Source organism: Perca fluviatilis, chromosome 10, assembly GCF_010015445.1.
Source record: "Perca fluviatilis chromosome 10, GENO_Pfluv_1.0, whole genome shotgun sequence".
NCBI lineage: Eukaryota > Metazoa > Chordata > Actinopteri > Perciformes > Percidae > Perca > Perca fluviatilis.
Genome location: NC_053121.1, coordinates 33025252 through 33042338, shown reverse-complemented (window position 1 = coordinate 33042338; position 17087 = coordinate 33025252). Strand labels below are relative to the sequence as shown.

At 40.3% G+C, this 17087-nt stretch overlaps 1 protein-coding gene across 3 annotated transcripts in view; it reads right to left on the bottom strand.

Annotated features, from left to right (window-relative positions):
- LOC120567148 (polycomb group RING finger protein 3) overlaps positions 1-17087 on the bottom strand; it is a 72070-nt gene that overhangs the window by 18769 nt on the left and 36214 nt on the right. For 2 of the 3 annotated variants that reach the window (XM_039813992.1, XM_039813994.1), the window contains exons 2-4: positions 15578-15687; positions 8488-8608; positions 4353-4449 (exon numbers count right to left, since the gene is read on the bottom strand). In XM_039813992.1, coding sequence (XP_039669926.1) covers positions 4353-4449; positions 8488-8608; positions 15578-15592 — 233 coding nt within the window. In that variant the 5' untranslated portion in view covers positions 15593-15687. The remainder of the gene's footprint in view (positions 1-4352; positions 4450-8487; positions 8609-15577; positions 15688-17087) is intronic. The other variant, XM_039813995.1, reaches the window with a different exon arrangement.

Genomic DNA, 17087 nt, shown 5'->3' with positions numbered 1-17087 from the left:
AGAACATCTCAAACTGACATTTACTGAGAGATGTCAAATGTGTTAAGACTGAACAATTTAAATGGCACCTGCTCAGAGGCCAGTGTGCAGCATATGCTCTGTCAGTCAGAGTGTTAAATAGCCTTTCCCTGTTCCTCAGTGCAGGTGACACAGGTGCACAGTGTGGGCTCTGCTCTGCCACCGCTAGGCTGGTGCGTTTTGACAACCAGCCGTCGCAGCCAGCCAACGGGTACGACATGTTGAGTTTGCTGTGGAGTAAAAACTCCTGTAGCTGCCCCCGGTGATGAAGCTTGCTCCCCAATCAGCAGAACAATGACCCCTGCTGGACAGAGCGGGTAGTATATTCTCACAGCCAAGTTTGGAGGTTTGAACACTGTCACTGAGATACAAATATGACACAGATACAGTACCAGTCAAAAGGTTTGGACACACTTTCCCCATTCACCTGAATGAGAAAGTGTTTCCAGACTTTTGACTGGTACTGTTTGCTCTGTTAAATTTTAGGGACATCTTTAAAAGTCTGTGGAACTCTGCTGGAGGGACAAACATTAATTCTTCTAAAAGATTTTTTTTCCCTTATTTGGAGTTTTGATCATGGTGGTGGAGATCACTGTCTAGCATGTTGCTCAAATACATATATAGGTATCATATACTGTACAATGCCTATAAAAAGTACTCACCCCCCTTGGATGTTTCACCCTTTAGTTTCTTTTATACATGAAATCGTGGTCAATATAATTTGGCGTTTTTGACAAGAATTTGCAAAAAAAAAAAGTGAAGACGGATTTTCACAAACTAATGCCAATTAATTAAAAATATATATAAGGTAAAGAAGATGATTGCATAAATATTCACCCCCTTCAGGTCAGTATTTAGTAGATGCACCTTTGGCTGCAATTACAGCACTGAGTCTGTGTGGATATGTTTCAATCAGGCTGGCACATCTGGACACTGCTATTTTTCTCCATTCTCCCTTGCAAAACAGCTCAAGCTCTGTCAGGTTGCTCGGGGATCAGGTGTGAACAGCTCTTTTGAAGTCCAGCCATAAATTCCTGATTAGATTGAGATCTGGGCTTTGACACTCCAGAACATTCACCTTGTTGTCTTTGAACCATTTCTGTGTAGCTTTTGCTGTATGCTTGGGGGTCGTTATCTTGCTGTAAAATACATCTTCTCCCAAGTTGTAGTTCTCTTGCAGACTGAGTCAAATTATCCTCCAGGATTTGGTGATATTTTTCTGCATTCATGTTCCCCTCTACCTTTACAAGCCTTCCAGGGCCTGCTGCTGCGACAGAGCATGATGCTGCCACCACCGTGCTTCACAGTGGAGATGGTGTGTTTTTGGTCATGCGCAGTGTTTGGTGTTCGCCAAACATAGCGTCTAGTCTGATGGCCAAAAAGCAAATTTTTTGTCTCATCAGACCAAAGAACCTTCTTCCAATTGACCTTTGAGTCTAGCACATGCCTTTGGGCGAATTCTAGGCGAGATTTCATATGGAGCTTTTTTCAATAGTGTCTTTCTCTTTGCCACTCTCCCATACAGCTTCGACTGGTGAAGAACCCGGGCAACAGTTGTTGTATCTGTTGTAGTCTCTGTGAGGACAGCCAGCTCTAGGCAGATTTAAACAAGTGCCATACTCCATCCATTTCTGACTGACTGATTTAACTGAATCTCCGTGGGATGTCCAGTGAGTTGGAAATCTTTTTGTAGCCATCTCCTGACTTGTACTTTTCAATGATCTTTTCTCTGAGTTGCTTGGAGTGTTCTCTTTTCCCCTTCATGTTGCAACTGTAGTAGGAATACTGATGAACCAGAGACTGGACCTCCCAGACACAGGTGGGATTTTTTAGTATCAATTTCACTAATTGACCTTTTTCAAGGCAGACATGTTGACATGTCATAGTAGGAAAAGCACAGTTGTATTCAAAACCATTAATGATGGCTGCATTCTACTTAGGAGAGGTCCTGGTATTGTGCATGCTGACTCACTGAAATAGCTTACTGGGACACTTGATGGAATGGAGCCATCGTTAAGGTTATCAATTTCAGCTGTGCTTTTCCTACTATGACAAGTCAAAATGTCTGCTGTGAAAAAGGTCCATTGGGACACTGCTTTAGGTCAGTCACTTTAAGACCCTGTTTACACGTACGTGGTTATTTTTACAAAATTCGTCTCTGAAACAGATTCTTTCTAAAAACTCCGGCCAGAGTGGAGATTTTTGAAATCTTCGTTTGCATGTAAACTGAGACAAACGAAGGTTTAGGCAGCCAAGAGAGAGAGAGAGAGGAAGTAATTTGTTGCTGTTGTTACCATTTTCGGGATTCTGATTGGCTAACGTGGGCTTGAGCTTCTCGTTACACTGCCACCTACAGGTTTGAAACGCTCTTGACAGCATATATACACGGGTACATGTAAACAAACTGACAGCTGTGCACAATGTTATTTTTTGAAAACGGAGAGGTTGAAATGTCCCTTTATGAAAATAGCCATCCACGGTGTAAACGTAGCATAAAGGGGTGAATGTTTATGTATATTTTCACTAGATAGTTTTAACCATTTGGTACATTATGATACAGTTTAATTGGCCTATATGCTGTATGGTGTCTGTGTTCTTTCTTAAAATAACATTGAAAAGGAGATTTTATTCTAAAGGAGACTTTTAGCCTGTATAATAAAAAGTTTAACAATAAAAGCAATGCAAAGGTGAGTATCTTTTAACAGCCAGGCAGTTCAGTTGTTAAAGCAAGGGTAACTGAAAACTGTAGTCTCTTTTAGGATTATAAAAACAAGCAATGTACACAATTTGGATGTATTCATCCAGCAGTGGCGCATCACTGCAGCAAAAACCCACTACCAAATACTAAAGAATTGATACTTACTCATGGTCCTCTCCATAAAGTGTAGTAATGGCAATTTATTGTTAAAAGTATCAAGAAAATAACTAAAAAAGTAAAATCACTTGTTTACTATGGGTGTGGTGGTCATTTAGCTGTGACTTTAACTTGTATAACAAATTAAATATTTACTTATAGACACCAATTCCCTTCCCAGAACTAAAGCCAGGCTGTTTTTTATTGCAGGCGAACAAAATAATGCTATGTATGATTTTGGGGTGGTTTTGTTGTTGTATGCATGTGAATTAAAATCAATTAAAGCCATCATGGAAAGCCACACTTGACAGTACAAGAGGCTGGATTAGTTCTGCTGAGCCAATTCTCTGTGAGGAGGCGTCTTGAGTGTGATTTTGAGTTTAATCTCAAACATTTGATTAATCTTCTTGATGAGCAGATGGGTTTTATCTGTCATCTGATGGGAGTTTTGCCTTCAAATCACTTGTGATGTTTCCCATCAACTCCAATTTCCTGAAAACAAGGAGGCAAAAAAAAAAAAAAAAAAAAAACAGCTGTGCAAAAAGCTAATGTGTTTGAAATGGAGCAATCCCTGCAAAACAATGAGTCTGCAGACAGCGCCGTTTAGGCGGTAATGACTGAATTGCTAGTACATATTAAGTTTGTGTCGCATTAATCAGACATTAATGCATGAGTGCTCAGAGGGGGCATGAACAACAACATCCCTCAGAGAGATTGGTTTTAGTCTGGCAGAGGGAACTTCCCAAAAATAATAACACAAACGTGACTTCAAAAATATTATATACATTTCATTTCAACCTTACAACCTTGTTTAAAGTCTCCAAAACCAAATCTCCAAACCAAACCATCAGCTGTCGAGTTGCACTGTGGGCAATGTAGGCACCAGGTTTTGACATGGAAGAAGAATGTGTGGAATAAGATAAAAAAAGACGATATCTCTACGGGTCAGTAAAATCACGTTAATTAAAGCTGCAGACCCACAACCATCCATGAGACAATCCACCAAGATTTCATAGTACTTTATTGTACTCATGTATTTAATGAATAACTACATATATTTTGTATTGCACTAGTTGCATTCATTTATTAATTGAACCTACTTATGTTCATGTATCAATGCCTATACACATACACAAAAATACAGACTACCCCCAGCTGATGAGTGCAAATAAACAAAACAGGACCACCAGCACTTTGCTCCTTGGTAGTTTATTGTTCACTGGCTGTGCACTGCTGATGCCCCCAGAGGCAGCAAGCAGCTCCCTGCACACTGATGGAGCACTGACAAAACGTCCGTCTGTCTGTCTGTCTGTGTGTACCTACATACAGAATGTGTGTGCACTTTAAGTTTGTGAGAGAGGAGAGGACTGTAGGTACAGAAGGAGAATGGAAAAGTACTGAAAGACAGCAACCCGCTGTACCTGTGCAAGTGTGCGTGCGTGTGTGTGTGTGTAGGGTCTGCGGCGGCTTCCTCACTCACCCGATGTACTGCAGTGGGTGGCTCTGATGAATAACAATCCTACATGTGGGGCATGTGTTGTTTTCCTCCAGATACTTCACTAGGCAGCTTCTACAGACTGGAGAGAAACACACACACACACACACACACACACACACACACACACACACACACACACACACACACAACCCCAAAAAATAAATCCATTGACAATGTTACTGTGTATTTAGTATGTTTTCAAATGACAAATGTTTCACTTTTGTGTGCCTGTGGCTGAAACCATAATCCTGATTATCTCCTAGGTACTCTGATCACAATCACTCTTGGATTTGAGGAATGACAAACACATATTCAGCCTTTTTAAATCGTCTCACTTTCAGCTGCAAAGCAAGCAAACTTTACCAACGATGGCTCATAATTACAGCCCGACTGTGGCTGGCTGTTGTTAAAGACATATATCATCTCGCCAAATATGTCGGCTGATACGCAAGAGGAAAATGTCAGTACAGAAGTGCCAAACATATATTTGAGGTCATTTAGAAAGTGTGTCCCCAAACAGAGTTCTTCCACCAAGTTTATTTTACACTGTAAAATTCCCCAATCACATGTTGGTCACAGTGTGATCCTCCAAAAAAAAAAAAAAAAAAAAAAAACCAAAAAAAAAAAAAAAAATTTTTGGGGTTTTTTTTTTTTTTTTTTTTTTTTTAAAATTTTTATTTTTTTTTTCAGGTGCACCAGAAAAAATAAAAGCATCAGCTGAATTATTAAACTGTAATAAATTTAATTTAATTTTTTTTTTTCCATGTTGTTTTTTATTTAAGTCAATGTTTACAATTTTCTGAATCAGGTGCCACGCTCCTTGTTTCATATTGCATTAAATAATATGGCTAATATGCATTCACTGTATACAGACACATCACTACACAACTACAGCCAGCTACTACTTATCGATAAATATGTCAATCGTTTTTTCCTATCAATAACTAATTTAGTCCATAAAATGCCCATCACAATTTCCCAGAGTTCACAGTGACATGTTTCAATTTAAAATTATGTAAAAACAGAGAAAAGCGTAAAATCTTCACTTTTGAGGGGCTGGAACCAGGGGAGGCAATGTGTGGGATTCTTTATTTTTCTTAATCAATTAATTTTCTGTCGATCAACTAACTGATAAATCGACTACACGGTGAAAGAAACAAAAGCAATTAGAGAGTTAACGTGGCAATCCTGCAGAAAAAGATCCCCACACGGATATAATGAAAAACACACCCTGGTTTCATTTTGACTTTTGATGAATAATCTAATATTAAAATGCATGTTTGAACATACTTGACCTTCACCTACGGAAACCTTCATGTGCATAATACCGGACATATTTTGTGAACCAGCACTGCACACACGCCTCCATCAAATCCATCTCCAACTGATTTTTATTTTTCGCAGTCTCAGTTTTTTGAGTGTGTGTCTAAACAGCTGCAATGGTGACGGGATGTGGATCTCTTTGTCTCGAGTCCCTGATGGTGGAGGCCCTTTTTTGTTTTTTCCAGAGTAAGCGGGAGAATCGAAGCGTCTCGTCTACACTCTGACGCTTACAGTGAGCAGAACAGCTCCCATCTGTGGTGAAAGAGCGCTCTCTAGTGGGCAGACAATGTACTACACTGTCTGGGTTCATCTCACACATCGAAATGCAAGTTGTTCTTCAGGTGTTTAGTTCGGTATCTTGTTTAAAGCTAATTGGAAATGCTTTAGGCAAACAGCAGGGGGGGAAAGTTTGCTGTCGTTTGGTTTTATGTATCTAACAATATGCAGTTTGTCAACTTAACGCTCACAATGGAGTGTGAATAGGGATTGATCTGCAAGGTTTTTCTCACTTTCAATAAACAAAGGGTTTTACTGCAATGGGTTTCAACACAGAGAGCGACTGATTGGTTCACACACAAAACATCACCTTGGCTCAGGTCTCATGTGAGCAGGGCACTGGAGGTTGCAGATGGGGTAATCAGGCTGAGACCTTGTTAATAACTCAGTGGCTTCCCTAGGTTTTACAAAAAGGCTACTTTAAAAAGGCCAGACTACATCCTTTTCACTTTTGCAGGCTGCAGAACACAAGCCAGCATATCATGCAGAGGGGTTAATCTGTTGGGGCACTAGGAAGCTTGTGCTGCTGCACAACAAACGAGAAACACAATATAAAAAATACATGAGGCCTTGCTGGTTGTACAGGAAGTATCTGGCTGGATGGGTGAGAAATCTTAAAAGGAAGCGCTGCCCTAAAACGTGTTTTGCAAGAGTAATGGAAAGAGCCAAAAAGCCCTCAGATGGTCTACAGCTCTATTTATAATGCATTTCCTACACCAAACAGTGTTTTGGTCCAGATACTGTTATGGACATTTACTCAAACTTAATTGTGTAAATGCAATTAAAAAATAATAAATAAATAAAATAAATCATGTGCGATCCTTATCTAAATTGTGAGCTCCAGATGAAATCACTGGTTCAGTTCTGTGTGTTTTAACTGACAAACTGAAAAAAGAAAATCAAGGCCTTCCTTCAACCCTACACACTCAGAAAAGGTCATCCATGCATTTATCACATCACACCTACACATGCCTTTTTCAAAGCATGTTTCTTTGTCAGAACAGCCTCCAAGTCTGAAGCAAAAACCTGGGGCTCATTTAAAAAAAATATTTTTCTTTGACTTTTTTTTTGGTGTTAAAACTTCAAATGTTGTGGTTTTGAGTGTGTCGTGTCTGTCTGGTTTATTTCCCCTTTTTCTTTTCTCGCTCTTCGGATTTGAAAAGTGCAACACAAACAACGTTTACTTACTGGATCATATTTAAAGATGAATGGACACGCATACACAAAACGACTTTGAATGAGTCCAACAGGCTTCAAATATTGTTCACTAATCAAAATGGACAATCAAATTGGTTGCTGATTCAACTTTCTAAACATATTAAAACACTTTTAATTGTTAATTATGTTCATATTCCAAATTGATTAAACTAAAAAAAAAAAAAGGGAAAAAAGCCGATATGGTCTTTATAAGGCCTTGCCATTTTAATTTTTGAACTGCTCCAACTGAGGCACAGTGAGTGTTTTATATGAATTTCTCCCTACTTTTGAAGAATGTTGCATTTGTTTGCGGAAAATCAACAAAAAAAGAAGCGATAAACTTGACTGAGAAAGAGGGTTTTGCATGATTAAAAAACAATGTATAAATAGACTGTAGATTGTACACTGTTGAGGATGTTTGTGCAACAATTAACAGATTTTATTAAATCCATCCCGTTAGAAAACACAAGGAGGACACTTTGAAGTAATGATGTGTGACTTGCATTTCTTCCAAGGTGTATTTTATTTAACTCTAAAATGTTTCATAAAAGCAGCTTTAAGGCTTGATAGGTTTTATGTAGAGTGATAGTAAAGGCTGTAACTGAAGATACAGACCAACAGTATTATCCTACTTTATTGAAAATACCCCTGCTAATGATGTACCACTGTGTGAATGAGAGATGGCATCTCTTACCTTCCTAAGAGGGCTAATAAATGTGCAATGAATCTCTTTTTCTGTGTGTGTGTGTGTGTGTGTGTGTGTGTGTGTGTGTGTGTGTGTGTGTGTGTGTGTGTGTGTGTGTGTGTGTGTGTGTGTGTGTGTGTGTGTGTGAGTGTGCGTGCGCGTGCGTGGCGTGCGTGTGTTTTAACTTCAGGTTTAAGGCACCGGGTTCCAATATTTTAAAATGATATTTATATATAAACCATGAGAGGGTTTTGTTTTATGGGTGAGATTGCCAGCCGATCAACCAAAGAGAGATGAGGCACTTCATAGCTTGTAGCGTCATAGAGAATACAGATTGAAAGCAGCAGCGCTAAAAGTCAAAATTCAGCTACAGACAGAGCTGCATGGATCACAGAGGCATTAGTCTGCCTCCAGGATTCTTTCCATAGGGGACAAATCCTGAAGGTAACACCTTCAGAGCCCAGAAAAACCCTTGGAGACAAACACAACCAGTGTGTCAAATTAACAAGAGAAATAAAAAGCGGTGAGACAAAAAGAGCTGACGAGCAAGACAGAAAAACAGAAACACTACCAAAAGAAGAGAAAATCTACTTGAAACCACAAAGACAGACAGGAAGTGTGTGAGGAGGGACCTACAGGTGTGTAAGCACTCGGTGACAGTGGTGGCGTCGATCAGGTAGCCATCACACAGACGACATGTGATGTGGGCGTTGATATGACACAGCTTTATCTTCCTCGTCAGCATGTCGGGGTTCTGCTGAAGAAGAGAAAAACAACATCAGGGATTGACGCTTAATGTAAACTAGCACGACCTGACTGAACATCTGCCGCTGACAGAATGCAACACTGCAGACAAGCATTATTTTGTTATGATTTTCAGTTACATTGAATCATTATGGGCACATTAGGGCATCCGCTTTATTGGTAACAAACAGATTGTGTGCTGTTCCTTCACATTTCAGTGAAAAACTACAACATCAAAACCATTTACACATTAAGACACAGACACGGTTATGTCTCTCCTGTCTGAGTAATTATAATCAATAAATAATTTTGTTTGAACTAAACTACAAAACCATCCAAGACTGAATGCACTTATTTTACAGGGAAACCACTTCTTTTAGGGGAAAGAAAAATATCTACAAACATTACCTACATGTAAACAAAGATAAAAGAATTCATAGACCGCTTTTACTGGGTCCTTAAAGGTCCTATGACATGCTGCTTTTTGGATGCTTTTATATAGACCTTAGTGGTCCCCTAATACTGTATCTGAAGTCTCTTTTATATAGACCTTAGTGGTCCCCTAATACTGTATCTGAAGTCTCTTTTATATAGACCTTAGTGGTCCCCTAATACTGTATCTGAAGTCTCTTTCCCGAAATTCAGCCCTGGTGCAGAACTACAGCCACTAGAGCCAGTCCCACAATGAGCTTTCCTTAGTATGTGCCATTTCTGTGTCTGTAGCTATTGAGAAGGAGAGGGGAGGGCAGGTGGGAGGGTATGTGCCTTGACCAACTGCCATGCTTCGCTCGTTTGCAAGCCATGATGTCTCTCTCTCTCTCATGGGTGGGCCACATTCTCAGAGAAAGGGGAGGATTCCAGATCGGTCCATCTGAGCTTTCATTTTCTCAAAGGCAGAGCAGGATACCCAGGGCTCGGTTTACACCTATCACCATTTCTAGCCATTGGAGTACCATAGGCAGGCTGGGGGAATGTATATTAATGTTAAAAAAACTCAAATTGAAATCTTCATGCCATGGGACCTTTAAGGGTCACAGGCCCAATCGGTTATTCAACTGGGTGGCAGACTGCTCTGTGGGTACCACGGTGATCCCTTCCCGCATAGATTTTAGGTTCAATCCCTGCGGCCACTAATCTGTCCCACTAGCCTGTGGGCGACCGTGTGCTACTTCCTGCTCATTGTATGCTGCTCTACAATTATAGCTTAATGGATAAATTGTAAATTGCATAACATCACAGATGCTCAAATAAAAGTTGTAAGCGTTTTTGAAAACACAGAATGCCAAAAGACAGCAGATTGTAGCATGTGGGCAGAAGGGATATAAAAGAAATCTCCAATCCGTGATGGTTTTAATTCTGAACCTTAGGCCCCGTTTACACGAAGGGAAGACGCAGATATTTGCCTGCGGTTTGGCCTCTCATTTACACGAAAACCCTGTTTTTATCACAGAAAACGATTATTTCTAAAAACTCCGGCCAAAGTGGAGATTTTGGAAAACTTCGTTTGCACGTTTGCATGTAAACTGAGACAAACGGAGGTTTAGGCAGCCGAGAGAGAGAAAGAGGACGTGATTGGTTGCTGTTGTTGCTATTGTCGGGATTCTGATTGGCTAACGTGGGCTTGAGATTCTCGTTACACTGCCACCTACAGGTCTGGCATGCTCTTGACTGCACTGACGGCATATATACACGGGTACATATAAACGAACACTTTCTTGAAATGTCTGTTTATGAAAATAGCCGGCCATGTGTAAACGTAGCATTATTTAGCCTCAATAACCAGGGACATCATTAAGGGTATGTTCTTCTTTTTTGCTGTATAAGAAGCGAGAAAGCACACATAGGGCCCTATTTTAACGATCTAAGCGTGCATAAAATTATGCATTATGCATAAAATTGCATAAATATCCCGCATATTCCATCGCATTTTTTAAGAAAACGTGTCACATAATCAAGGATTTTTGCCCGCAAAAATAATAATAAAAAAAAAATTCTGGAAGGACTGACTAATTCACTGTTAAAATAACAATGAAATGCTGCGTTACTGACTTCAGACCATGGTCGCAGGTGCATTTGCTATTTCAACGACGTGGCCGCAGGACGGGAAATTGACAACTGCGTCGGTCTTAAACCGGCAAAGACACTTACATCGGGCTTTGCGCTGCTATTGCTACGTTTAACATTTAAGTGAGTCAGTCACTCATCGATAAGTGAGTCAGTCACTCATTGATAAGTGAGTCCCATCTTTTTTGACCAATCATTGTTATCACATTTTGGTAGATATAAACAAAACAGGGAATCCATGCACATTTCGGACAGAATCGTTTTCCCAAAAAGAAAATATAATTCATATAAATCCCCAATTACATTGAGGTTAATCAAACACACAAAAGTATTAATACAAATACCTAGAATAATGCCTCCGAGTGAATAAGCCACTGCAAGTAAAACACAGCCATTATCACAACAAGGAACATTATGTTGGCTATTACTGCAGCATTTTAGGTCAGCTTGCTGTGCTTCAATATTTTCTAGGCTTCGTCTTATTGTACCCAAGGAGCTCGTTAGCTATTATCTCTGCTTTCCTGCCGACCACAGTCACTGTATCCCGTCTGTTTTCTCATAAGAGCCTATTGCAGCACTGGTGGCCTGTTTGATGATGCCATTATAAACTCTGTGGTGCTTTTACTATAATCACAGACAAACTTTCGGGTATGGGTCCACTATTCCACTTCACTAAGACATAAATTATCTCCACAATGTCCAATTGTGTGGCAGTACTTATCATTAGGGAGGTAATAGAGTCATTTATTGCTTAGCTTTTTGCTACTTTTAAACCACAGTGAAGACCAAGTGAGCCAAGATCAGCTGCACCACACAGAGTCTTCAATTCAACATGTAGCTGCATGATCACAGTCAGACAAGCAGGGCTGACAGGGAGCTCAGTTGGTGATTCATGCTTAAAAAAATGTAGGTGCTACAGTTACATTCATCGGCCGTGGCTCGATAGCCCTGCATGTCCCCCTACTCTTTTCCTGGTTCTCCTTCTCCATAAACAACATGAAATTAAGGAGAGAGTTAACTTCTCCTGCAACAGATTTCCCACCGTGGTCAGAAAGCACAGGGGAGACACCACCACCATGCCTCTTGAGTCGGTACTTGCTCCGAAGCTAATCCCCGTCACTCTCTCATTAGCTCTACCACACACACACACACACACACACACACACACACACACACACACACACACACACACACACACACACACACACACACACACACACACACACACACACACACACACACACACACACAGCTATTCTCTAAAAGAGATCGACGCACACACCAACGCACAAGTATAAACTTTAGGCCAGTTACGTAGGCTGCGGCGAAAGCTCTGCATGGAAGCATAAATCACGCTTAAACGGTCTACTGGCCTGTTAGCTCAGAAACATCCATCAATGGCCACCAACAGCAGATATGGTTTCTGTGTGTCCTTACTTCAATTACTACTAATGTGATTTTGTTTTACTAATTAGTGCCCAGAAGCAGCTGCCAAAAAGCGACCCCAGCTCCCTATCATGTTTTCAAACTCAACACCAGTTATTTCAGCTGGGATCAGGTGGGATAATGTCCCCTCACTTATCAAAACCCCAGTTTCCCAAGTTTTACAGTTGCAGTTTGAGTGACTTGCTTTTAAATTTGCCAACCGTGTCCTCTGCTCAGCTTCTGTAATCCAGACAAACTTTGAGTTGATAAAAATACAGATACATGTACATCTATTTTGCACATGTGTTTTGCATTCAATTGTAACCGTGTGCTCACAGCTTCAAGTGCAAAAGTGTAGCCTGGGTTGTGCCTCTCAGGCTACATACAATCCAAAACACTTGGAAAAACATACCCTTCTCTGTATGTCAATGTGCAATATTTTCAAAAAAAGAACTGAAGATCAATCAAAGTTAAAGCAACAGTAAAATTGTCTTCATCTTTGCATATTGCTTTTTATGTTAAGTTATTGGGGCTTGCTGCTTTATGTCCAAGAAACAGTGTAACAATACACACTTTTCAACCACTTAGCGGTCAGCCAAAATATTAGCAATAACGATATAAAAAAGACATAATGTGTAACTTTAAGTGATGGAGTTGCTCTTAAACTTAAAAAAGAAAGACCGTTACGAGCTTCTGTCTGTAAAAATCATCCTTTGTGATGTCATATAAAAATCATTTTATTTATTATGTTTGTATTTGTTACAAGCTAGATACACTGATATAAAGTGTATCGCCTAATCGATTCTGAAATAACTTCATATCATATTTCATCCCAATTAATCTCAGGTCACTGAAGGAAATAAATGAACAAACAGTAGAAATAACCTAAAAAGTCAATAGATGTGGTAAATATTAGTTTATCATGACTCTTATAATCCAAACCAAATTGCTACTGACAGGCTAACCGACAGACTTTTTAATTAGGTAGATCCCACAGTGTCTTCATCAGCAATAACTTTAAAAATAACAAGAAATTCAAAAGGAATGTCTGAGCTGCGGGTTTTCTTTTGATGAAAGTCGACAGCCCTGTGGGATCAGTTCGAGTGTAGAGAGAGACACCCTGATGAGAGTGCTCGGCTGTCTGGCTCCACTCGTGGACTGACTCCTGAAGCTCTACCTGAGTCATATTTGCATTAAAGATATCATACATTGACTTTATTTGATGTTTCTGTCTACCCTACCTACTCTAAAGCGGACTGCTTCCGTCTCCACCATCCGTCAAATCAACCAACAGTTTGTTTTCAGCACATTCGCCAGCTGCAGCAGCTCCCCAACCAGCATTCTTTAACCATAGGATAACAACTCACACAATGAATGTACAAGTGCTGCTATATGTTTTTCAAGGTTTCTTGTGGAGAAAAAAAACACAGTAACTAATGGACCAGCTCACTGGCCTGAGTGTGTGAGGGGCTGACTCACTAACAGACTACAACAGAACAAAATCATCAGATGTGAAATTACACCCAGCAGCTTCTACTCCGATAATGGCTGGTTTGGCTGGTGAGTTAGACACGGAGACAGCTGACATCCATCATTTAGAGGCTCCAGCCTGTTCTGAAATCCTCACTGACTGCTAAAACAAGGAAAGTGTCTCAACTCTGAGATAGAGGTGAAGAAGATAAAATACACTCGACGAACAGAGAGGGTATAATCGGTGTCTTTGCAGAAGGGCTGTGTATTGGCAAGAATTTGGCGATACAATACGTATCACGATACATGGGTCACGATTCAATATATTGCTAAATATTTCGATACTGTGCGCAAGGCGATATATTGGGATATTTTTTAAAGTATAATTTTAGAAAAACTAATATATAAACAAAGACATGATGTTCATAAAAGTCAAAGAAGATTACTTTAGGTAAACAATTCAGTACACCGAAAATCAAACTGCCAGTTTGGGATTGTGGTTCACAGGTTCTTAGTGAGCTAATGTTTATATGCTGAAGTAGGCCAAAGTTCAGCCATAGCTACATTGTTAGCTTCTAGCAAAAAGTCAGGCACTGCTAGGCACGGTTAAGCAAGGACACCAGTTGTGCGTCTCAGCATAGCCATCTAGTGGTAGGGGGTTTAAACACAACATAAACATGAACCACTGTCTTACATGAATATTTTTGAACGTTTAAAAAAATAAATAAAAAAACAACAACAACGATATTGCCTTTTTGAAAATCGATACAGTATTGCAAAATAAAATATCGCGATACTCAAGTGTATCGATTTTTTTTCTTACACCCCTACTTTGCAGACCGACAAGAGGCTCCAAAATCAGCTTTTCAAGAACTGCCTCATGACTTTTTTAAATGATTTCATAAAGCCAATTTGTCAGAGTTACAGTTACAGTATTCGTCAATTATTCAATTAAGTTGATCAACTTTTATGTGTGAAAGGGCAACTCAGGACCAGATTCTCTGGACATTGTCCAGAGTTCATATGAGAAAACAGCTTGAGTCATTTCAAGCAATTTCTCAAGAGGAAATGCCAAATATTCCATAGACCAGCTTCACAATTGTGAAGATTGGCTTTGTTTGTTTGTCTTCTAGTGGGTTTTTAAGAGAAGCAATTTGAAGATGCTCCCTTGGGCGTCAGGAAATTGTAATGGGAATTTTTCACCATTTTCTGAGCTGGTACGCTACAGAATTGACATTTGAGATGCACATAAACAGGAAATTCTTTACTAAAGCTAAAGGCAGTTTTACGCGTCCGCGTCGAATCGACGGCGTACCCCCGCAGACCCCTCTGCGTTGCTGCAAACCCCCCTCTGAGCCCTCCGCCGTAGCTCGACGTGCACCCCCAAAAATGTGTAACTTCGTGTTGAGGCGACGCAGACCGCAAGGACTGTGATTGGTCAACTTGTCCTGTGTGTTGCTAGTCGGTGTTTCAAGCAGCCTACTTTGGGGAATAGCAACACGCTGGTTCACGGACATAAGCTTTGCAAATAAACTCAGACATACCTTGGTTACAATGATGGGGTTATTATCCATTTGTAAAGTGTCTATATGTCACTAACGTTTTGAAATTAGCACTTCGCCAGCAAGCAGTACTTTTGTGGGCAGTTGTGCTAAAGTTTGCTTGCTAACATAACAAACTGGCTGGCAGACACCTCGCAAATAACCTCAGACTTATCACCCCCTAGCGTTATGGCGGTGAAATGCACCGCGATGCAAAGCAACCCCGACGCAGAACTCCAGAAGGGAGCGGCGTAGCTACGGCGTGGAGTTGACTCGGAAGCATACGACAGCCTTTACTCCTACTTCTACTAACAGCCAAGCTCAACCATAAGCACCAATAAGAAACTACACAGTATTGACCCATAGTCATTAAATGTCATGTAACTTATCTAACTGTCATTTCTGAGACTTAAGAAAACACAACAGGACCTCTCAGGGTTTTTCTTATAAGAGACAAAAGGAAACGGAAGTGTGGTTCTTACCCCTAATACCGCCATGCGTCGACTGTGGATGGTGCAGCAGCCACGTCTCTTCCTGCGGTTGTGCGGCCGACAGTGTTAGCTCCTCATCATGGAGAGCCTCTCATTGGAGCCTGTGACAGAGAAAGAAAGCAAAGCTGTTGGAAAGACTCATTTTGAAGTCTCACTGTTGATGTTACAATATTCAAACACAGTATTCTTGTAAAGAATACTACCTATAACCAGTTAAAAAGGAATAGTTCAACATTTCAGGAAATACGCTCATTTACTTTGTTGCCCAGAGGTAAAAGAGAAAAATCCATACCACTTTCATGCCTGTCTGTTATACAGTCCCTCCAGAAAAACGCGATTATGCGATCGCATAATTCAATGCATAATCAGCCAAAGTCTGCATATTTATGTGGGGACAGCATTTTTTCCAAATACGGCGCACTTTCGCCACATAAATTGCTGATTTCCGCACAAAATATGTGGGGCTTGCATGATTTCATAATCCCCGCATTTTCGTTGCAAAAAAATCCTATATATTTTAGCAGAAAGTTGAAAAATGCTGCGTTGACTTCACACAAGAGCAGCCATTTCCCCCTGTTGCCATGGGAACGTTATGAAGTGATGTAATTACGCGACGTGAACATCATCGAAAAGCAGGGTGTTGGGGGAATCACTTTTTTTTCCCATCAAACCGCAATTTTTGCAAGTTCCCGCAATTTCATCGCATAAAATTGCATAAATATCCTGCATATTCCATCACATTTTTTAAGAAAACGTGCTGCATAATTAAGAATTTTTACCCCCAACAATCACAAAAAAACTCCGCATTTTTCTGGAAGGACTGGTTATATATAAAGCATTCAGCAGTCGTTTAGCTTAGCTACCCATAAAGACTGGACAAGCCAGCACACCCAAAACTCACCCAATCAACACATTAAATATAAACGACAACTCACTGTTTTAGGAGCGTTAAGCACTGGGCTATTTCTTGACCGGGAGCATTTTCCCAGAAACAACTGAGACTCCAAGAAGTTAGTGGTCGTGGTCAAGAAATGCCATGTCGTATAACACCTAGATAAAATGGCACGTTGTCATTTTGCCACTTCGGTTTTTGTACAAAGTTATGTATGAGAGATAGTGGGTTACCTTAAGCTCTTTGGGAGGTGCTCATAGGTGGACTTTATTACTTTTAGACGGAACCAGGCTTGCCGTTCCCCCGTTTCCAATCCATTTTCCATATTTATTGTCAAGTCTTCTCGTCTAACTCACGCGCTGTGTGTCTGAATTTGGTTTGTTTTTACTTGGCAACCAGAGAGTCAAACTGAGATGGAAACGCCAAGGAATAAATACTTCACAGTACCACCCACACTGTTTGATTGACGAGCCAAATACCACAGCATATGAATGCTTGACAAGAGAGAACAAAAAAAGAAAGAAAAGAAAAAAAGAAGATGATCTCATGTATTGCCACACACAAGTTTGATACTATACAGTGTTCCTGAAAGTTGTGGTTATCCTCCAC